Below are 24,036 nucleotides of genomic sequence, written 5' to 3'. Positions count from 1 at the left end.
CCAGGCAAACAGGTTTTGTTTTTTTTTTCCCAGAAGTTTAGACCACGTGATCGATTCCGCTGTTGTAGTTCGCACGTCTGCCGCTAGATGGAGCGGATCTTAAAAACGTTGGTACAATCTTGACATAAACCACGTTTGATTAAATTTCACGAGAAACTAAGCATAAAAAGTTTAATTACAATACCAAATGCTGAAGGAATGAAATATTTCATGCTCTTGCTATTGATAAAATTTCATATTATTATGTAAGTGAAATTATGTAAAAACATTTTCGTAATGTTTGAATTCATGCTCATTTATTTATTTTTATCGATATAAATAAAAAAAACTCATTACATCACTATTAAGTTATGTACCTTCATTATAACTTAGAAATTGTATTTTGATTTTTATGTCAAATTTACTAGGTAATTCTTATAGGTATTATACTACCAGAGGTCCGCCCCGGCTTCGCCCGTGGTACGTGTTTACATTTACTCTCCATAAAAACCACCCTCGTACTTCAAGCCTCAAGGAATATTATAAAAAAAGAATTAACGAATTTCGTTCAGGTGTTTTCGAGTTTAGCGCTTAGCAACACATTTGGCGATTCATTTTTATTATAAGTAATACCTATATAATTATATTATAAAGATATTTTTTGCACTTCTTTGCACATGGCGCCCCCTAGAGCATAATGATGAATTCAAATTCAAATGTTAATTCAAAAATGCAAATAAAAATACAAATAAAATATTTTATTTATTTAGTTTAAATTTTTTTATTTAATTTATATAAGTGACGACGATTGACTGATATTTATAATCTTAGCTTCTAATAAGTATGAACGTGCTTTTACGTACCTATCTACATATTATTATATCTAGCGGTCCGCCCCGGCTTTGCCCGTGGTACATATTTACGATTTCTCTACATAAGAACCATCCTCGTACTTCAAGGAATATAATAAAAAAAAGAATTATCGAAATCGGTCCACCCGTTCACGCGTGATGCCGTGACAACGCGAAACGGGTTATATTTTTATAAATATGTAGATTATTATAAAGAAAAAAAATCCTAGGCAGAGAAACTATGTAGTGTAAGAATAAAGATAAGCATTGTATTCTAAACGCATTCACTTTTATCACTAACTAACTTTTTCGTCCTGGCTCCGCTCGTGATAGTACATAACTACATAATATACCGATATATATAGATATTGTAACTCAGAAATTATGTAGTAATCTACTGATGAATTAATTTTTCAAATCTGTTCAATTGTTTTAATAAAATGCATTCGAATAGCAAAAATCGATAGTTGTTAAAATGATCGAAGATTACGAATGTTTTATTACTCTGTGGTCATTTCATATCGTTGTCATGGTAACGGCGCGACATAACAACTTTTCTGTGCAGTGAACGTGTAAGTTTTTCTTATTTATTTAAAATTTAAAATGTTTAACATTTAAATTGAATTAGTATCTTATAAATTCGGACCATTGTTACAATATTCAGATAACTGTGAATGTGATTTTTGTAAATGTCCACGTTTTTATTGCGTTTCCCCATTTTTCATGATAACATGATATAATATGATCTTATTATTGATTAATTTCATTAACTTCACATATACCTTTTAATTTACGTATTTTATTCGACTAAATAATATGATGAAATTATAAAATTATTTTATTTTGGTCCAAATAATTTTATTTGTGTTTTAAATTTTAATCTATACCCGGCGCGGCCTAAGATGATCCCTATGACACTGACAGTTATTCTCAAGAGACAAACTTGTAATGGCGTCACCATTAAATTAGAAACGTATTGGAGGCGTCTAAAAATGGCATTTATTAATTTTTACGTAGCTTTATGCTATTACAATGATATTCCGTTGGCATTATAACAATTCTTAACATTTACGAGAAATTATATCAATCTGACTTTACGTTTACGTCCTTCAAAACTTACATCGTTGGCATTTATCGACTAGTGCGGAAAGTATCGATAAACAAATTTCGATAATGGAAACGAGTTCACATTTTTTCCATGCTTAAGCTATAGTTCATTCACTATTGAATGGAACAGAAGATCGCAGCATAATTAATTAATTAATTTCCGTTCGCGTTAATTTACTTACCTATGATAATATAAGTTATAGAAAAATTAAATGGGGGATTCCATTTTCATGATAAAATAATATACACTGTGTTAAACGGGTTAAAAATTACGAGAAAATGATAAGGTGCATTTTTATGTTTTGGAAAACTTTCGTTTTACTTACCGTTTCGTTTACATAATAGACGTTAAAAATTCATTTTATAATATTTGTAAAAACATGTTTACCGACGTGGCTGAATGCAAACCACGCCTTTGCCTATAAAATAGTAAAGTATCGACACGATCCATCATACGAGCAATCACTAAGACGAACTGTCATAGGGATCATCTTAGGCCGCGCCGGGTATATAAATTTTATATCCTGTTACAGATAAAAAAAACGTCAAAATGCCAGAGTTAATAGAACAAATGTATTGTTCTCAGCAGATTGTGATTCCGCCGAAATTTCCATACATTTTAAAAAGGTATTGTAAAGGTAAGTTTGGATTGATTACACTAGCGCCATCTAGTTTAAAACTTTGTAAACAGAATAAAAATAAGCGAATTTTGGAAAAGATCCTACTTCCTAGTTCCTACCATGTAAATCTTGCATTTATTTATAGCTAGCTTTGCGCCTGCAGCTTTGCCCGCGTGTTTTAAACTTAATAGTGTAGTTCAAACCTCGAGAACCTAGATAGCATCTATTGGTGAAAACTGAAACATAATTAAAATCAGTGCAGTATTTTTTGAGTTCATCGCGTGTAGACGAATTTTATTTAACACTAGCTTCCGCCCGCGACTCCGTCCGCGCGGATGTCGGTCTTCGCGTGGATGGTTTATTTCTCCATTTTGAGTAACTCTGACAATTAAACATCTTATAAATATCTATTGGACCCAAATACGGCTAGGCCTATAATAATACGCAACGTGTGTTCGCGGTTCTACAGAACAACGTCTATAAAACTGAAAAGTTAAGATTAATTTTTTTCTACGTATTTTTCCAGGATAAAAAGTATCCTATTTTACGCCCAGGATAATAAGGTATAATTATACCAAGTTTCATCGAAATCGAACCGTTAGTTTTCACGTGATGCCTTCACATACAGACAGACAGACAGACAGACAGACAGACAGACAGACAGACAGACAGACAGACAGACAAAAATTTTTTAATCACATATTTGGGTTTGGTATCGATCCAGTAACACCCCCTGGTATTTATTTTTTCAATATTTTCAATGTACAGAATTGACCCTTCTACAGATTTATTATATGTATAGATAACAAAGTCAGTGATTCGAGCCATTTTATTATTTGCACAGTAGTTTCATTCACTTTTCTGTCATATAAAATATTTTCCTTCCTTTTTAGCTGCGTTTTCTACAATTAATTTTTGGTTTCAAACTTTTATTTCAGCGGCCATAAAAACGCAACCGCACGATCTCTTGCGCTGGTCCTTCGAGTATTTCACAGCATTGGCTGAGAAGCGACCGCCGCCCGTAAAGTTGAGGTTGGAATACCCTGTGTATAGTACTGAAGGGGGGTTGAGTAGGGGGTGCTTGAAGGTCCTCGCCTGCCAGGTATGTGTGACCATTACCGTGACGAGCACAGTGATTTTTGATAATATTGGTATGAAGTAGAATCAAAATTTTTTTAATATTTTGACTGGCCGGTTGGCTAAAAGCTAGCGCGCAAGAGCAACTTTTGTCTCTGCAACTATTTAGTCTCTCCCATCAACTCTATGGGGAGTTGCGTCGCTACCCGCGCGCACTTTCTTACTAGCCCATAGGTGAGAGAGACAAAATAGTTGCGGAGACAAAAGTTGCTCTTGCGCGCTAGCTCTTAGTGTGACCCTGCCTTCCAAGCCAGAGGTCGTGGCTTCGATTCCCACCCGGGGTAAAATAGTTGTGTGATGAACATAGATGTTTGCTCTGTGTCTGGGTGTTGATTATTATCTATTATACTCTTATGTATTTATTTAAAATAATATATGTATATGTATGTTTATTATAGCCATCTGGTTTCCATAACACAAGCGAAAGCTTAGTATGGGATCAGATCGTGCCGTATGTGAAAATTGTCCTGAAATATTTAATTATTTATTTTTTAAATATTTTTTTGTGTTATTTTGAAATATAAATTTACAAACTGAAAATCGAAAGAATACAAGAAATTCGATTGCTACAATATAAGAGAAGGTTCAAATCCTGTCTCAACCATGGAAAATTTTTCAATACGTTTAAAAAAACACTTTATTGCACATAATACAGTTAATTTACTAACAAAAGAATCTTCACTGTACAATTTAGCGACCTTATCGCTTTGGAGCGATTTCTCACACGCAACCTTGGGATAAAGGAAAATAAAAAGATTAGCTGTTTCTTTGAAGATATTTTCTTTCAGCTAAGCCCTTCCACAACCCTTCCTCTAAAGCAAGTAAAACGTGCTTGGCGAGGTTTTTGCCTTGACCAGATCGAGCTGAAGAGGATATTCTGTCTCTGTGAGGTCTACATGAGGGAGGAGGTGGTCCCGTTCTTGCATTTTATAGCGGTGGCTGGCGGGCTTTTGACTAAGGTATGGTAGATTCTTTAGGTATTAGGTTGAAAGTATGTCATGACGATTCAAAAGTGTTTCTAGAAGAAGTCTAATTGAATAAATAAATGTTTGAGTTTGAGTTTGAATACGCGAATTTCATTGCGAATAGCGAGTGCATTGCTTACACATACGTGTTCGTTATTCGCCTAAATATTCGTACGATTGTGTAAATGCACCATTAATATTCTATACAGTCGCTAACACACACAATGATACTACTCTGCGAGACGCTAACCAAAGAGCCTGATGGTGGATCAGCAGCTATACCGGTGCAGGATTTTCTGATGATGTACAGGTTTCTGGCTGAAATGGATGCGTCCAAGGATGTTAAATATATGGATGGGTATCGCGAAGGTACGGAAATTGAGAATTAGTATATGGAATCTAACTATACATAGGCAAAAGATTCTCGAATCCAAACAGTTCATAAGAATCGGTAGGTAGAAGCCATAGAGATCTAGAGAGATGCCAATCGCTTGCGCTGAGTACGAAACCAGTGTCTCATAACAAATTTACGCACACAACAGTAAACAAAATAAAAACAATACTTCGCGTTGTGTGCGTGTCATCACACAAAAATTTGAGAGCGACTATTCGTTCGCACACTAGATTGTAAGTAACGTACGTATACAGCACCACACAGCCGCAAGATATGCGTTTACGATAGGGATTGCTTGTCGATAAAATGAGAAACGTTAAAATTAAAACAATTTATAGGCAATACAGTAACTAGGTAGAAAATAGAAATGGACACCTTGATGGTAGCATTCATGGTGATGAAGTACATAAAGCATTGCCTATTGACTTATTGTTAAGTAAAATAAGTATGAAATAAGTGATTTTTTTTTAATCCATGTATAATAATCACTATAAAATTATTGCTCGAGTACCTATCAAATAATAATAATACATTCAGATATTAAGCTAATAGTAATACATTATGATATAATAATAAGGTAGTAAAATAATACATAATACGATAAAAAATCCGAATCTTATCGACATGGACACACTCGACGCGCATCCTCAAGTAACGACCGCGAGCAGCGGCCGTACTACACGATCGAACGTTTTTGTTAGCTTTAGTATCTTCATTATACATTGCGGTATTCGAACTCCGCGTTTGAATAGAGTCACGTACAGAAGAAGCATTGTAAACTATTTACATAAATTAATGTGACTGTCGTTCTGTCACATAATGAAACCAAGAAATCACTCAACGTAATATTGTTTTTGAAATTATAGTAAGAAAATCGTATAATTTTCAGTACTTACCGATGGTATGTGATTCCATTTGACTTAAAGTTGCTGGTTTCACTTCAGTTTTTACAAACTTTAACGGAACAACGCGGCATTGTATACGTACGGTTACTTACATATTTTGTAAAATTAAATTGTAATACTGAAATGATTTAAAAGAGCAACTATGGAGTTTCTTGCCGATTCTTCTCCATAGATACTGCTTTCCGAATCGGTGGTAAATGATAAAAATATGTATTGACGTTTCAAAAGTGCTTCTCGAAGAAGTCTAATTGAATAAATAAATGTTTTGAGTTTTGAGTTTTTTGAATTGTCAAATAATACCCGGCCGACGGTCGAACGTCAACTGAATGCAACAAACAGCATGTGTTCTTTTTTTGGGCATATTGCTGCGACACCGGCCCCGCCCCCTAACCATATCTCCCTTTAGTTTCTGTGATCTGTGGTAGAAGCACAGACTATTAATAATATACTACGTATGTAGAAGGCAGAACTTAATTTAGAGGATTTCAAAATTTTGTTTTTAATTCAATTATTCAGAGCTTGTAACTAAGTTTGTGTAAAAGTACAAGTAAAGTAAAAGTACAAGACTGTTGGACAACTAATTAATTAAACTATCTGTTACGAATTGTTAAGCTAATAATAAATAGGTATTTGGTATAAGGGTAATTTACTAATTTTAAACATTTCAACACTTTTTATTCCAATTATTTATTATTTACCAGGTGATTCATCGAAACAAGAACAGAGTATTGAAGAAGAGGAAGAAATAACTGAAGACGATAACGCAGCTCAGGATGAGGTTTGTATAATTATTATTAAAAGAGCTACCTATTTATATAAAAGTTATTTAAATGTGGCTTTAATTTAAAAGAACTTCAAAAAATCGGTTCAGCCGTTCTCGAGTTCTGAGCACATTTAGCGATTCATTTTTATTATAGTATAGAAGATTTTAGATAGATAGGCAGTATTGTGGATACTCTTTATATTAAAGAAAATATCATAGATTAAATAAATATGCAGATACGATCCGACGATTTTTGGCAAGATAGCAGCAACCTGCAGAAACTAAACCTAATAGATGATCATTTGCCTCGATCGTCGAGGTTGAGTGAGAAATTGAATATGCCTGTTATTGGCAAGATAAAACGATCTCCGTCCATTGAGAGAGCGGGACAGATAGAGCGGGAAAACTATATGAGAGAGAGGAAAGGTTATATATGAGAGTATTGTATCTTTTCTAATTTATATGTATGTTTATCAGCCGTCTGGTTTCCATAACGCAAGTGAAAGCTTAGTATGGGATCAGATCGTGCTGTGTGTGAAAATTGTCCTGAAATATTTATTTATTTATTATACAATATACATCTGTATGGTATAAAGGTAATAATAAAACTAGCGGTTACGTGGTATATAGCCTATGGTACTCAGAGATCATGTACATACCCAACGATAAAATCAATTTTGAAATTGGTGCTGTAGTTTTTGAGATTTGCACGTTCAAACAAACAAACTCTTATATTACTACACTGTGTCCCGCGGTTTTCCGCTTGGCTACGCTATGCTACTATTGGTCGTAGCGTGATGATATACAACCTACAGCCTTCTTCGCTAGATGGGCTATCTAACGCTAAAAATTTTTTTTTCAAATCAGTAGGTAGTTCCCGAGATTAGCGCGTTCAAATAATCAAACAATAAAATAATAAATCTGTAGAAGGGTCAATTCTGTACATTGAAAATATTGAAAAAATAAATAGCAGGGGGTGTTACTGGATCGATACCAAACCCAAATATGTGATTAAAAAAAATTTTGTCTGTCTGTCTGTATGTGAAGGCATCACGTGAAAACTAGCGGTTCGATTTCGATGAAACTTGGTATAATTATACCTTATTATCCTGGGCGTAAAATAGGATACTTTTTATCCTGGAAAAATACGTAGAAAAAAATTAATCTTAATTTTTCAGTTTTATCCATAGACGTTGTTCCGTAGAACCGCGAACACACGTTGCGTATTATAATAGGCCTAGCCGTATTTGGGAATTGGGTCCAATAGATATTTATAAGATGTTATTGACAGAGGTACTCAAAATGGAGAAATAACCATCCACGCGAAGACCGACATCCGCGCGGACGGTGTCGCGGGCGGAAGCTAGTCAAACAATAAAACTCTTCAGCTTTATAATATTAGTATGAGTAGATTACTTATTAATATAGATAAAAGATTGTTGTAATTTGATTGAATTATCAAAGGTTTTTCAATTCGACTTCATATTTCAGGAAGAGCTGAACCAAGCGAAGATGTTGAAGTTAGTTTTATTTATTTTACTTCATTAAGTACTAGCTTACCGCCCGCGGCTTCGCCCGCTCTGTCTAAAACCTAATAAATTATATACTAAACCTTCCTCTTGAATCACTCTATCTATTAAAAAAACCATATCAAAATCCGTTGCGCAGTTTTAAAGATTTAAGCATACAAAGGGACATAGGGACAAAGAAAGCGATTTTGTTTTATACTATCTAGTGATTCATTGAAAATGTAGACGTTGTAATTTCTTGAAAAGTTCTTGTAATTTTAGTAACAACGTGTATCGTAAAAGTTAATATTAAAGTTTCACAAAAAATGGTTATGTAGAGTAGTAGCATAGTAAATAATATACTCTAACGCAAAGTAGCAGTAAGATTTATGAATATTATGTTTTTTCACCTTAGAGTTTTTATTTATTTTTTTTTTCCAGAAAAAACTACGCGAACTGAGCGGTTCGAAAATTGGCCTCCAAGAATCAAAAAAGGATGGTAAGTGTAAAAAATAATAATTTATTATGTTTTCCTCATTTCATTTATTTAAAAAAGGCTTACCAACTAGATACGTGCCTTATTTTTTGTTCAAACAATTCAAAATTAACTTAAAATAAACAATAGTATGTACTTAGGTACCTACCTACGTATCTAAATTACAATTTTGTCAATTTAATGAATGAAACGCTCCAAAATCTAGAAATCTGTTTGGAAGATTAATGAGAACAAACCCACAAACAAAATAAAAAAGCTCCCCAAAGAATAATGATTATTTTTCATAATTTTTCCATATACAGACAGTGATCAATAATTTTGAAGTGAAACTTCTTTAGGCGCGTTGACAGTAAAATTTCAAGGTCGCGTCATGGCAATACCGTCTTGTCATGGAGTAAGGCGACGATTTTGGTATCTTTGAATCTTGCCAAAGAAGTTTCACTTCTGACGCATGTGCTCGGCACACACGCTCTTTTTTTAATAATTGAACAGATAAAATGATAAGTCTATTATCTGATATAGATAAAAAAGAAGAGATGGAAAAAAAGAAAGAAGGAGTGGACATTATTGTGACGGATGAGAATTACGTGCAAATACCATACGAAATATACGGTTATATTTATTGTTTTATTTCAGTAGTTCGCTATTTTTAAAATAAGTTCCTATTTAGAATCTGTCATCATCATCAGCCCATATACGTTCCTACTGCTGGGACACGGGCCTCCTATGAGGGACTTAGAATCTGTAAAAGTTAAGATTAAGAATTTATTTCTGATGTTCAATTTTATTTTTTGATAAGATGATAAGTACTTGGTAAAATTAAAACCAACGTAAATATTTGAAAAAAATGAAGAATGGCATTCCTGCAGTTAGATATTTACGATGACGTAAAGTTATTTAGTTAAAATAAATGTAAGTATTCTTTATTTTTCTCAAATGTTAATTGTATTTATTGCTCTGTAGATAACACACAAACACAAAAACCATGTAGCAAACTGTAAGCAAATGTAGCAAACAACAAAAAAATCTTCTAAAACTTTGTAACAATACTTCAATATCATTAATATAGGAGAACCAAAAACAGAAGAAGTTGTACTAATTGAAAGTAATTTGGAAGAAGAAGAAACAAAAGAAGATTCGGTTGATGAGACGATTGAAATAGCAGCTTTTGTGAATGAAGTAAATCAAATTATTGATACATTAAATAAGAATGATATCTTAAACGCTAGAGGTTCCTCTCGGGTTGCATTCAGTTAAAAAGTAACCTATAATATTTATTGGGTCCATGCCTATAGGTATGTTTATCAGATATCTGATTTCCATAACACAAGCGAAAGCTTAGTATGGGATCAGATCGGGCCTAATAGTGTGAAAATTGTCCTGAAATATTTTTTTTATTTATTTAGGAATGGTAGGCAGTGTTTGGTTGGAATTTTGAGCGTGATTGTGAGTATAGCTGTTTATTGTATGTCAATACCGAGGAAACAATTTTCTTAGTAACTTTTACGTTTGTTTTTGGCTAGATACTTCTTTTAATGCCGTTTTATTTCTGCAAAGATATTGGTTCCTAGAATGGTATTATAATATCTGTGCTAGTAATAAAGCGTATTCATTTACTAGCTGTATCCTATCTTTTACTAGCTGTGCCCTGCGGTTTTACTCACACTGCTCCATTCCTGTTGGTCTTAGAGTGGTGATATTATAAACCTGTAGCCTTCTTCGATAAATGGGCTATCTAACACCGAAAGAATTTGTCAAATTGGACCTATAGTTCCTGAGATTAGCACGTTCAAACAAACGCTTCAGCTTTATAATATTAGTATAGATTCCACTCCTAATCCTTTCCCCCCTTCCTTTCCCAGTGTTGCCAAGATCGGGAAGAGCGTCGTGAGGATTTAGCAAGGACTTTTGAAGAAATAGCCGATATTGTGGATAGATTTAAATCGGCTAATTATGATCTGGGTGAGATGGCTTAAGCCTTAATAGCTAGACGTTTTAGATTACATTATGATCTAAATAGATTTATGTTTTATGTAAAAACTAGCTTACCACCCGTGGCTTTGCCCGCTTTGTCTAAAACCTAATACATTTTATACTAAAACCTTCCTAGTGAATCACTCTATCTATTAAAAAAACGCATCGAAATCCGTTGCGTTGTTTTAGAGATAAAGGGACGTAGAGACAGAGAAAGTTACTTTGTTTTATAATATGTAACTACAATGTTATGTAGAAAAAGTTCGTTGGCTTGATATTATTGTGAATTGTGAATTTTAGTGTAGTCCTTAGGAATAATTTTATCGTATGGTATTTAAAGAAAAGGTTCGTATATTATGTTATGAGAGAACATGAGGAAAGGAATTGATTGATATTAATCATTGTGATAATTTTATATATTCATAGATGTTGATGAATCTAATGATAATCATTAACCCATTGACCACCGAGCGGCCCAATGAGACCGCGACAGATTTTCTATTGTGTCTGTGATTCCGGGGGCTGATGGGTTAATTACAGGCTATTCCCCGCGGTTTCACCCGCATTGCTCCGCCCCTGTTCGTCTTACGGTCATGATATACATATAGCCTACAGCCTTCCTCGATAAATGGGCTATCGAGTATATTCTATCGGCACCGAAAGAATTTTTAAAATCGGACCAGTAGTTTCCGAGATTAGCGCGTCTAAACAAACAAACTTTTTAACTTTATAATATTACTTAGTACCTATAGATGTACTATTTTCATATATACCACTCGATCTAATAACACCCTAATTTTCAGCTAATAACAAAAAGGCGAAGTAAAACTGAATTTTACTTAGCATTGTTTTTTTTTTCACACAAAAAAAAACTCAGCAATGCAATCAAAACCTATACAAATAAAATAAAAAATTGCTCGCAGGCATGGTGGCCGGCCGTCAAATGTCGACAACAAGCGGAGAATTTATCGTACAGCACATTGAGAAAGATATCATGGACTATATAAATGAACAAATTGCTATACTACCAGACCCGGACTTGAAGAAGAAAAAGGTATTAAAAGTTAATGGTAATAGAGTCGTTTTTGCACTGGAAACTATGTATATTAAAACTTTAACATATAGGTAAATTTAGCTGGATAAACTCAAACATTCATTTATTAATTTAGTAGCACTTTCGAATCGTCATTACATAATTATTTTTAACATTTAACACCGATTCGGAAAGCAGTATCTATGGAGAAGAATCGGCAAGAAACTCCATAGTTGCTCTTTTAACATCATGTCAATATTACATAATCTGTAACTTATATCTAACTACATAATACGCGGATTTACTTACGGGGTACCCGGATAAAAAGTATCTATGTGTTTATGGATCCTATCCTATCCTATCCTATTTCTTTACCATTAATTGCTTTTGCCTAAAAGTGTAACTTTTGAATAAGTTTTAAAACGGTCATAATTTCACTAGAAATTATTTTTGCCATCAGGGACCGTATTATAACGTTCGAAACACAGTATTACAATAACATTTATTTTATGGTACATAATTGAATGAATGCTATAATAATATGAAAACAAACTATATCAGGCGAAACCAGAAGAAGTGGCCATGATTCGTGACATCTTAGAAACTTTCCTCGATGAAAACATGGACGTGATCGCTCCAGAGGTAGAAGAGGCGGAGGCTGAAGAACAGCCTATACCTGAGGTAATGTTACCTAATAACACGCTTTTATTAGCTTCACCTGTATGTTTGTATGTAACCGACTCCTTTAGAGTTTAGACTCAATTTTGACACACTTTAAAGTTTAAGCGGACAGATTTAATTCAAACTTTGTACACTTATCGAATTGAATCCCACTTATATTACTTAAGCAGTTTGTAGAATCGGCGACAATACAATAATTTCAAGTTACCAAAGTTTATCGGAAATCATCAAAAAATTACTCTACCTCTACCTGCCCCCCTAGCCAAGTGGCTTTAGATAAACGTATCTACAGCTTACGTCAATCTCATACATTCGTAGTCTATTCTATTGAACGCTACGCTAACAGAAAGCCACTTGGCTAGGGGGGCTGTACTTTCGACTTCTCATCTGCACTTAGGTGGACAGCTTACAAGTGTCGGCATAGTGCTGAATCTTATTATTTTATGCTCTTATACTCACCGGCACGGAATCTTGGCCACTTACAAATTTGCCGATAAAAAATGTTTGAAGTGCTTTGCACGATTTTTTTGTATACAGATATGTTAACATATTATCTCTTTAATTTTATGTCAAGAAATAATTAAGTTTGAGAATAATCTTTTACCACTTTTTAAGAGTTAGTCGAAATTTGTGATTTGTGCGGTTAAGCCGAAGTTACGAATTGTTCGTTTTAAACTTTTTTCGATATCGGTTATACCGTTTTAAGATATTGTTATTGTTGTGCTGTAGTCAATGATCATAACAAACAATAAAAAATGCCGTTAGCATCTCAACAGCCTGCACAGGCCATCACAATATTAGACCAAAGACTGCCACAACATAAAGTACCTAATGTACAGTAAGTACGACGTTCAGCTATGCACTATGCATGGAAAAGATAGCAGGAGACTGGCAGCTACACGTGCAGACCAGGAAGTGGAAGCGTGAGGTGCACATCAGCTCGAGAAGACCGGTTTATTGGTCAAGAGATACTCAGAAATGGCTTTCTGAAAGTTTTTGAGATACGCCACCGGCTCCAAAACACCAGGACAATAAATTTGGGTGAGCAATCAGTAAGAAGACTAATGAAGGAAGTTAATTTGAATGTTTGCAGACCAGCACGCCGTACAGAACTCCTCAGACATCACAGAGAAGCACGTCTTCGATTTACGCGAGAACATGAAAACTGGACCCACAGCCCGTGCGCTCGTGTGGTGTTCACAGATGAGTGACGAGGCACTTTACGAGCTTCTGATAGCCATTAGTCAGTATAGCGGAGACGATAAGAGAGGTTTTCATCCATCACCACAACTCAAACGGCGATTTTCCATGGAGGGTCAATAATGGTATAGGGAGGTATAAGTTTGGATGCTCGTGTGGTGTTATTTATCGTAAGTAATGACTTAAATTTGATCAGGTACGTCGAGGAAATTCTCCAAAAACATGTTCAGTCCTATAACAGGTTTATCAGTGAAGAAAGATTGCTACTAATACACTTTAACGCACGTCCGCATGTCGTACGAAGCGTATAAGAGTACCTTCAAGAGGTTATTATTGAAAAATTGGAGTGGCCAGCTCGTAGCTCGGATCTTAATCCAATAGAACACATCTGGAACATGCTTAAAAGAAACATAAAGTTCGATTCCAACCCACCACCAATGTAAGATGAGCTTAGAAATACAGCTAGGGCCGTTTGGTACACTATAGCTCAAGTGGACATCAAAAATGTATTCTAGAGTATGCCAGAAAGGATGTAAGCAGTGTTTCAGGCAAGAGAAGGAAACACCCAGTAATAAAAGATTGAATTTTTTTTATGGAAACGGTTTTTTCTAATTAGATAATAAATACAATTTTCTTTTTGAAATTGAGAATTTTAACGGATTTTAAACGCGATTTATTCATTATATTATTAATTTATAATCCCGACGTCTCGCACACTTTGCAGCGACATAGTATCATGAATAAATCGCGTTTAAAATCCGTTAAAATCTTTATAAATGAACTAGCTTCCGCCCACGACTTTGTACGTGCATCCCCGTTTTTCCCCGTTCCCGCAAGAATTTCGGGAAATCCTTTCTTAGGGGACGCCTACGTTATGACATCTTACCTGCATGCCAAATTTCAGCCCGATACGTCCAGTGGTTTGGGCTGTGCGTTGATAGATCACTATATCAGTCACCTTTGAGTTTTTTATATATATAGATAATACTCGGGTAAAATCAAACACAAAGTAATCGATTTTTCTTTTATTATAATATATTTTATTATAATACAGATAACAGTGGTATATGCAGTGCCTGGAATAGGGCCACCAGTCGAGCCAGACATAATTGATGACTTTGAGAATTACATCCTTGAAGTTTCCAAAGTCCAAGGTGATGTTGTGATGCCGAGGAATATAAGGCATTTCATGTGTCCACCGCTGGAGAAGTAAGTATTTTAGAAGAAATTCGTAAAATATGAAAAATAGCGTGTGTGTGTGCACGTGTCAGAAGTGAAGGCAAATAAATAAATAAATAAATAAATATTATAGGATTCAAAGATACCAAAATCGTCGCCTTACTCCATGACGTGACGGTATTGCTATGACGCGACCTTGAAATTTTACTCTCAACTCGCCTAAAGAAGTTTCACTTCAAAACGAGAAACTAGTAAAGATTTTAAGGTTATTTTCTATAAACAAATACATATTTTAAGTTTTAACATGACAAATCAATGACAGACTTAGATCATGACAGACGATTAAATACAACAAGACTCAAAATTATGCTAAAAATTCTGCGATTGATGTGTTAATCAAATTCTGCGATTGATGTGTTAATCCAAGTTACCCTCTATATTTGTGATAAATTTCATTGTAATCGGTTCAGTAGTATTTGCGTGAAAGAGTAACAAACATACACATACACATCCATCGTCGCAAACTTACGCATTTATAATATTAGTTGGATAGGATAGTAGGAAGTAGAATTTCTGTTACGAAAGTTACCTAAGAGCTAGCAAACACGAGCAACTTTTGTCTCCTCAACTATTGTCTCTCCCATCAACTCTATGGGCTAGTAAGAAAGTGCGCGCACGTAGCGACGCAACTCCCCATAGAGTTGATGGGAGAGACTAAACAGTTGCCGAGACAAAAGTTGCTCTTGCGCGCTAACTCTAATTATACATTATTGTTTCAGATATGAAGAATATAAATACGAAGATTCAGCATCAAAGAAGGAAGAGGTGCCGATGACAGGCGTCATTACGGATTGAATGTGACAGATTTTTATAAAAGTTAAAATGCACTAACAAAAATTTATCTCTATCTCTCACTTTTGTTAATATGTTTGTAAAATAAACTTTAAAAACTCAATTTGTTACGTTTTATTTTATTTGGATATCTATTCGGTACTTTAAACGTAAAGTTCAGTAAGTGTTTAGAAAATGTCTCAATGTGTTTTATATGACTGTGGTCTATGGCGTAGCACCCTTTTTGTAATATGTAATTATAATTGTTAAAATAAAGTCACAAAATAATTTTTTGTGTTTTATTTCGATAAGTTCCTAACCTTAATTACGTCAATATTCTAAAAAAATCTGAATTCAAAATGACTGGGAATAAAAAATAAGAAAGTATCAGATTAAATTCTAAACCCCACACTTATTTGAAATTAAATGATAAGACAGCAGACAGTGAATAAATTCATTTTAAATAATAAGGCACACTTTTATAAATTGTTTTTAAATATTTTATTACTAAGGCTGAACATGTTAAAGTAACGGTTAGGGAAAATATGAGAAGCACCATTTGACAATTTTATAGGGGTCGTCATAATTTTAACCCTAACCATAACCGCTCGTTATTCACCGGATAACGTTAAATAACTGTCAGAGGCGTCAAATACAAAATGAGATGTGTTTTGACTTGAGACTGATAACTGCTAAAAAAATATGTAGGTTTCGATCTGAGGAAGATGTCGATAATAGTTTGACAATGAAAAATGCTCTGCGCTCCGCTCCGCCATACCGGCGCCGGCCCTCGCATGTTGAATTGTTCACGCCACGTTCACGCACATGTAGCGACATTTGAACAGTTTTCTGCAAAATTGTTGATCAAATGTTTCTCAACAAATATTTATTTTGAATACGAGGCTTGTCGTAGTAATTTAGTTCACAATTTTTGAAGTGAATACTGCAAGTCAGTCAGTTTTTTGTGCTGAATAAAATTGAGCTGTCGCGTTGATTTCTTAATTACATAATTATGAAAAATATATGATCTACTAAAATATAGGTATATAGAGGTGTTTATTTAATTATTATATACAACCGTGTATCCTATTTTAATATTACAAGTAAATATTCGTTATTTTATTATTTGTGTGTATACCTATGTAGGTGTATAGATTGAATGTGGTGTTCTGTGTAAAAATTATATCAAGGGAGGTAAATTAAAACAAACATAAATTTTTCAATTTTATTTTTCAATATTAACCAATGACCCTTAAGCGATACAGTTACAGAGAGCGTAGCGTAGTTGATACAATTTACAGCTTGAAAACAAACCGACTTGGAAGTTTAGCAATATGTTACAAATAATATCACGAACACAGTTATATATTTAGTTATTTGACAGAGCGTGTTTATACTCTACTTTTTATTACATTTTATATAAAAACTCATTTGTCAAACCTGGCATTGCATACATTAATAAAAAAAACGAATCTACGAAATGACATCTGTCACTTTTTGGCGGGAATATAATAACATTTAATTTTTTTCAACTGAATTCCAAAAATTATTTAAATAATGAGAATGTAACAATAATCATTTTTGTGAATCTTCAAACTAGGTAATGCTAAACGTTAATCAACAATTAATAATTTAAATACAATCGTATACATCAAAAATAATGAAACGTCAAAATTCCACAGACAAATAATCGTCCATAGACACCTAAACCGGTAACCACAGAGCATAAACACGCCATAGACTAGAGGAAAACACATCCCGCGCAATTTCTTAACAATAACCGAGTACAAAATTACACTCTTCAATGCAAAATATAGGTTTCAATTTACGATAATATATGTATTAGTGATAAAGGCATTTTTACAAATTATATTAATACGCATAATATAATTTTGAAATATCCACGCTATTGTAATAATAGGTTTTCGACAATTCAATAAGCCCCCATGCATTCCGATAAACTAATTGTAAAATATATAATTATTTACAGAATATAAATTATTCACTATTCAAATGACTAGACGATTGAAATAAGGTGCGTGTACATCTTCTACAATACTGATATTTTTTTGTTATGGTTACATTGTGACATAGATAAATTAAAAATAACTAGATATACAAAAAATACAGATTTGTTATAGAAATAAAGTTAAACCACATAATGTTGCCATATTTTTTTTTCAACTTATTTAGTAGTGTGTCTAAAAATGTAAACAAATGTTGACTAAAAAAAATTTTCTCACTTACGAATGAAAGAGTATTTTGTCATGATTTTTGAAGTGAAACTTCTTTATCGGGATGGAAAAAAATTTAGTGTAACATTTTTCCGTTACGCGCCATCTTTTTCTTATCCCTACCACGCGTGATTCGACGCATTTCTGTAAAGTTGCATATAGTAAATTATTTTTTGAAAAATAAGGTCATAAAGAAGTTTCACGTCTTACGTGTGTACACTAGTACACGCACACATTTTTTTAACTCCATTTGATCAAAAAAAAAAAAACGAAAAATATTTTTTTTGTCACTTTGTTTACATTTTTAGTCATTACATAAAGCGCTATATATTCAAATATATGATTTCCATGATATGTGGCGGCAGGTTACATGTTGCTCTTATTTTTATATTTATTTCGCTATAATGAGAAGAAATGGGAAATATGCTTTTGAGGGTAGATTTTACCCTTTCTACCCTCCTTTATTTTCATCATGACGTTAAATAACAGTTGAACAACTTTAGACGTAGATTTAAACAATATAATATTAAATGAATTTTTTAAATAATGTTTTTAACATGTCGTAATTTATTGGATAGATATAATATATATAGAGATAAATCTTCGGGAAACAATAAAAATTTCTATTAATCCTTAAAATCAAAAGAAAAACATATTCCCCATTCCCGCTTCATGAAACAAAAAAAAAACAACTAAACATTATGATAAACGAAGCCAAAACGATTATAAATAATTTTAATCATTCTCATTTGTCGTATTCTGAAATACTCAAATACATTTTAATTCAAAGAACAACAGAAACATAATAATATGTAATATTATAATAACTTATTCTTGAAAATAATAAATAAATTAATAATTTTATATTATTTTTAAGTTTATAGACACAAAAACTTTATTTACAAAATACGACAAAGCAAAATGATTTATATACAAAGTCGCCGTGACTATGAAATTTCGATATATACCCGAAATATTTATATTTTCTAATTACACACGGTTTTTAATTTTTATAGCGAAATTAAATAATTATCTATCTATACGGGCTGTTCGGAAAATATATTGAAGTATTTCAATGAATCCATTTTTTTTTATTTATTACATCACTACATAGTATAAAACAAAGTCGCTTTCTCTGTCCCTATGTCCCTTTGTATGCTTAAATCTTCAAAACTACGCAACGGATTTTGATGCGGTTTTTTTTAATAGATAGAGTGATTCAAGAGGAAGGTTTCAGTATATAATTTATTAGGTTTAAGACAAAGCGGGCGAAGCCACGGGCGGTAAGCTAGTTTTTTATATAGAACAAAAGCTTTTTAGTTAGATCTCACATGAAATATCCAAAGAATTTACGATATCAATTTTTTCCTTATTTTCCTCATATATTTTCCAAACCAGCCCGTCAATTCAAAGCAATAGAAGTTACATGTGCATTTATTATTATTTAAAGTAAACAATACCTAAATAAACCTAACTCCATAATATACGAAACATTATTTACATTAATAAAGCTGAGCACAAATGGAGGACCTAGTTCATATCCCTGTGGAACCCCTCGCATCGAAAAAAAACATACAAACACGAACAATAAGTAATTTACATAAAGTACATTAAATAATAAAAACTAACAATCCTTAAAATTAAATTCTATTTAAAAATATATTAATGGAGTAATTCTAGTACTTTTTAACAGAGCCACTTAATCAAAGGCTTGCTTAAAAACGAGATTGAGATTTGGTTCAACTAGTTACTAAGGGAGAAATGGAATTAGATTGTTTTAAATTATTTACATTGCATAGAAATGCTATTACATACACACAACATTCAATCAGTCAAATTACTACGAATACAACACTTTGGTATTATTTTTAATGTTTTATTTACTTGCATTATCATCAATTTCACCAAAAACATCGTCAAAAAAAAATTATACATTATATAAACAATTTCAATTTTCTTACATGTCTCAAACACTTGTTTTTTTTAACTACCTCCAAAATTTTTCATTATTACTTGAATTATCCTCAATTTAATCAAAAACATCTTCAACCAATAATTATACAATAAATAAACAATTACAAACTGTTCTAACATCAAAACACTTTCGAAGTGAAACTTCTGTAGGCGCATTGAGAGTAAATTTTCAACGTAGCATCATGGCAATACCGTCACGTCATGGAGTAAGGCGACGATTGTGGTATCTTTGAATCTTGCTAAAGAAGTTTCACTTCTGACACACGCTCTATTTTTACTACCTCCAAAATTTCCATCAGCACCTAAAGCACATGTAACTCCCATCTCCATATTTTCCTAAGAAATGAATGAATAATATTCATTCACTGAAATGAATATTCACTAACTCTATAACAGGATTCACTGTGCGCATTCAGCCATTATTCATTAATATATACATTTTACATGTTTGCAAGTGCACACGTATGCAACTACTGGATTGGTTATCATTGTCTACATGTTTTTGTGTGTGGATTTAGTGGAAGGCTTATTATCCTCTTTACCATCACTAAATAGTATAAAACAAAGTAGCTTTCTCTGTCCCTATGTCCCTTTGTATGCTTAAATCTTTAAAACTACGCAACGGATTTTGATACGGTTTTTTTAATAGATAGAGAGATTTAAGAGGAAGGTTTTAGTATATAATTTATGGGCGAAGCCGCGGGCGGTAAGTTAGTTACATAATAAATATTAATAAAAGAAAAAGGAAGGAAAAAGAGCAGGGTATACCAAGCATTTTAAAGGGATTGTAATTTTTAATAGCCCCCACTAAACCCAAACACTTATACTACCAAAGAAAACATCGATCTCTTGTACTTATAAATTACAATATTGGACAATCTATGTGCAATATATAGTACATACTATCAGGCAGTAAAGGGTTGCAAAAATACAATTATGAGGCCTTAGGTAAATAATCAGTACAGAATAGCGTAGTGGCCGGTTTCAATTTAACACATAAAGCTTCTAATTACAGCTATTTATAAATACCTTTTTGTGGCGTCGGTTAAGCTAAGTGGTCACTGAGAGACGCAATTTCTTAATACGTATCAACAACTACCTCAAAAAAAGATAATTTAAAATTTTATCATATATACTGTTTTTTAATTTATGGAAAGCCAGTTTATTTTATATTGGACATTTATGATTTCCAACTGTGTCTCAAGCTTATCATAAGCATAGAGTAATCTATGGCACATCGAGAAAAAAAAATGGTTGAGATTTGAACAAAAACATTTTTTTTCATAATTTACTTTTTTAAGAATAGTCATGTAGGTATTATTTTTACTTCTTACCCCAAAAAATTAATTTCAAATACGCAGCAAAAAGGCATATAGTGGCCACTTAGCTTAACCTTGACATAACCCGTGACAATAATAAATCGATTGTAATTTCCCAAATCGATCCAATATTGACACGGGTTATACGTTATTCCATTTAGCATTTAACCCGGTAAAAACTTACTTAAAAGTAAGTGCTTTTGGATTTCTCCAATTTGTTCCGAGTTTCTCAACAATAGTTTTAGATTACAGCATTATAAGATTACAATAATTCTGCACAGATATTTTATGTAAATTCAAAAAACTTTTCCAATATATTGACTTATTTTGTCGACGCCTTCACCGCTGTTAATAACAAAAAATCCCCGCAAACAAAAACATTGAGCCCAAAACATCCTGACTCCCTTCCCATTAAAAACAAACAAAGAAACATTTTTTTCGAAAAAAATTAGTATTCACGCAACAGCGGCGAATACCCCGAACGGCTGCACTGAAAACGAAACGATTACGCGATAGATGTAGGCGTGACATCGCCCCTGTGCTGTCTATTTTCCCGTAAAGAATTATTACGACGCAATTCATCTTTTATAGACGAATCTCTGGATTCTAAACCACGTCGCGGTGACGATGTGGATTCTCGACATTCTGAAGACGATCTTTTTGTGTGGGTACCTGTAAAATTCAAAAAAACTTATTACCTATTTAAAACTATTATTCGTAACAATCCATACTAATATTATAAATGCGAAAGTAACTCTATCTGTCTGTCTGTTACCTACTCAATCACGCCTAAACTAATGAACCAATTTTCATGAAATCTCGTATGGAGATATTTTGATACCCGAGAAAGGACATAGGCTACTTCTTATAACGGGAAAATGACGCAATCCCGGAAATGCCACGGGAACGGGAACTATGCGGGTTTTTCTTTGACTGCGCGGGCAAAGCCGCGGGCGGAAACCTAGTAAGAAATATTACAAGGAACAAACGTATAAATTTGCTGGGTAAAACAGACGACAAAATTACTTATATACCCGCAAAATATTTTCAAATTATATCTCTTACTTTCGAATATTAAACACACACACACACACAGAACACAGAACAGAATTTCACACATATTAACAAAACATAAGCAACAACTAATACACTAACTTAATTTTTTTAACCCTATTGCCTCGATAGCCCGAAATACCCGCCCAACCACATAGTATAAAACAATTTAAACATCTATCCATTGTTTAAAAAACCGACGCGGTAAACAAACACACACAGTTCCATACAAAGTCATAAAAATTACAAAAAATACAAAAAAATGTGTGCGTGTACTAGTGTACACACGTAAGAAGTGAAACTTCTTTATGACCTTATTTTTCAAAAAATAATTTACTATATGCAACATTACAGAAATACGTCGAATCACGCGTGGTAGGGATAAGAAAAAGATGGCGCGTAACGGAAAAATGTCACGCGTAACGAAAAAATGTTACACTAAATTTTTTTCCAACCCCGATAAAGAAGTTTCACTTCAAAAAATCGTCACTTACCAGGCAAATCTCTTCCACAGCTCATAATCTCATGATCGAGAGACGCGGAAGCCGGTTCTACTGCGCGTCTGCATCTAACGCCTTGCTGTTTGCGGGAATAAAAGAATTTTTAAGTACCTATGTATTATTCTGTCCGTCTGTCTCTTCTTCACGCTTCACTTCTCAACCACTAAACCGATTAGGATAATTTTATCCCGGACTTTATCCCACAAGAACGTAAACTATACAGAAACAAAATAAACACTGAACAAGAAAAATATACCGGCCGAATTGATAACCTAATCCTTTTTTTTTAAGTCAGTTAAATATCTGAAAACTAACAGCATACAGCAAAAACTACTAAGACTACAAATATCTTGTATAATAATATAAAAATGAATCCCAAAATGTGTTGGTAAGCGCATAACTTGAGAACGGCTGAACCGATTTCGTTAATTCTTTTTTTATTATATTCCTTGAAGTACGAGGATGGTCTTATGTAGAGAAAACGTAAATATGTACCACGGGCGAAGCCGGGGCGGACTGCTAGTTTTTTTTATAAAAAAACTCACTTTATATCCACTGGATCCGCTCGCGACGGACGAATTTGAGCCCAGTGTGTGTGTACCATTCTGTAATATAAAAAAATAATATATTAAAACTCCAGATATAAAAAAAGAAATACAACTAGATGCACGCGTCGCAGCCAACTGGTTAAATTAGCCGTTTAATTGATAGCCTAGGCGCTTAATGAAACGGTAAATTTATCTAAGATTTATTTTTTTCAATATATTTCTGAATTTCCCTCTTCCTCACTCACTCTCTCTCTCTCTCTCTCTCTCTCTTGAATTTAAAACTCTCTCCCTTGAATTTCCAACTCTCTCTCTCTCTCTAATTTCCAACTCTCTCGTGAATTTCCACCTCACTCTCTCTCTCTTGAATTTCCAACTCACTCTCTCTCTCTCTCTTGAATATCCAACTCACTCTCTCTTACCTGATCCAACCGCTCAATAGAAGTATGGCTGCCGGGCGTGTTCGGTTCGAAAACTGAACAATCACTGTCGTGCTCTTGATGCTGTGGCGTTTCCGGACTGTCAGGTATTTCGTTCGCGTCTGTAATAATATGTATAAACTGCATTATTATGGGAATAGTGTTTTTATAATAGCGACTGTGAAAATCGCATGAAACGGTAAAATAAAAATAATATATGTTATAAACATTTTTCATCAGAACATTATATATTCTTAAGAGATTAAATCTGTAGTCATCGTTGTGCTATCGCTATAGTCACTGTAACTCGTTGTATTGTCGTTGTACTGTCATTATAGTCACTGTTAGTCGTTGTACTGTTGCTTTAGT

The 24,036-nt window shown here is 33.4% G+C and overlaps 2 protein-coding genes across 3 annotated transcripts in view; one reads left to right on the top strand and one right to left on the bottom strand.

Annotated features, from left to right (window-relative positions):
* The first annotated feature begins 1,387 nt into the window (after nucleotides 1-1,387).
* Nucleotides 1,388-15,913, top strand: LOC123704253. The gene is made up of 16 exons (XM_045652562.1): nucleotides 1,388-1,402; nucleotides 2,471-2,575; nucleotides 3,496-3,659; nucleotides 4,483-4,653; nucleotides 4,869-5,028; nucleotides 6,660-6,736; nucleotides 6,958-7,147; nucleotides 8,213-8,241; nucleotides 8,671-8,728; nucleotides 9,248-9,337; nucleotides 9,795-9,904; nucleotides 10,588-10,687; nucleotides 11,623-11,753; nucleotides 12,294-12,413; nucleotides 14,668-14,822; nucleotides 15,572-15,913. The coding sequence occupies exons 2-16, from the start codon at nucleotides 2,488-2,490 to the stop codon at nucleotides 15,645-15,647; spliced, it is 1,719 nt and encodes a 572-aa protein (XP_045508518.1). The 5' UTR covers nucleotides 1,388-1,402; nucleotides 2,471-2,487; the 3' UTR covers nucleotides 15,648-15,913.
* A 5,234-nt stretch (nucleotides 15,914-21,147) lies between these two features.
* Nucleotides 21,148-24,036, bottom strand: part of LOC123704397 (serine/threonine-protein kinase BRSK2) — a 35,482-nt gene continuing 32,593 nt past the window's right edge. For both annotated transcript variants that reach the window (XM_045652757.1, XM_045652758.1), the window contains exons 22-25: nucleotides 23,671-23,789; nucleotides 23,249-23,308; nucleotides 22,698-22,782; nucleotides 21,148-21,822 (exon numbers count right to left, since the gene is read on the bottom strand). In XM_045652757.1, coding sequence (XP_045508713.1) covers nucleotides 21,656-21,822; nucleotides 22,698-22,782; nucleotides 23,249-23,308; nucleotides 23,671-23,789 — 431 coding nt within the window. In that variant the 3' untranslated portion in view covers nucleotides 21,148-21,655. The remainder of the gene's footprint in view (nucleotides 21,823-22,697; nucleotides 22,783-23,248; nucleotides 23,309-23,670; nucleotides 23,790-24,036) is intronic.

This window comes from Colias croceus, chromosome 29 (genome assembly GCF_905220415.1).
Source record: "Colias croceus chromosome 29, ilColCroc2.1".
Taxonomy (NCBI): Eukaryota; Metazoa; Arthropoda; class Insecta; order Lepidoptera; family Pieridae; genus Colias; species Colias croceus.
Note: the sequence above shows the minus strand (reverse complement) of the source record. Positions and strands in the feature narration are given on the sequence as shown.

Coding starts and splice junctions, on each gene's coding strand:
- LOC123704253 (XM_045652562.1), top strand. CDS start 2,488: ATGCCAGAGTTAATAGAACAAATGTATTGTTCTCAGCAGATTGTGATT. Junction 9,905..10,587: donor TAGCAGCTTTTGTGAATGAA/GTAAATCAAATT, acceptor TTCCTTTCCCAG/TGTTGCCAAGATCGGGAAGA. Junction 12,414..14,667: donor AAGAACAGCCTATACCTGAG/GTAATGTTACCT, acceptor ATTATAATACAG/ATAACAGTGGTATATGCAGT.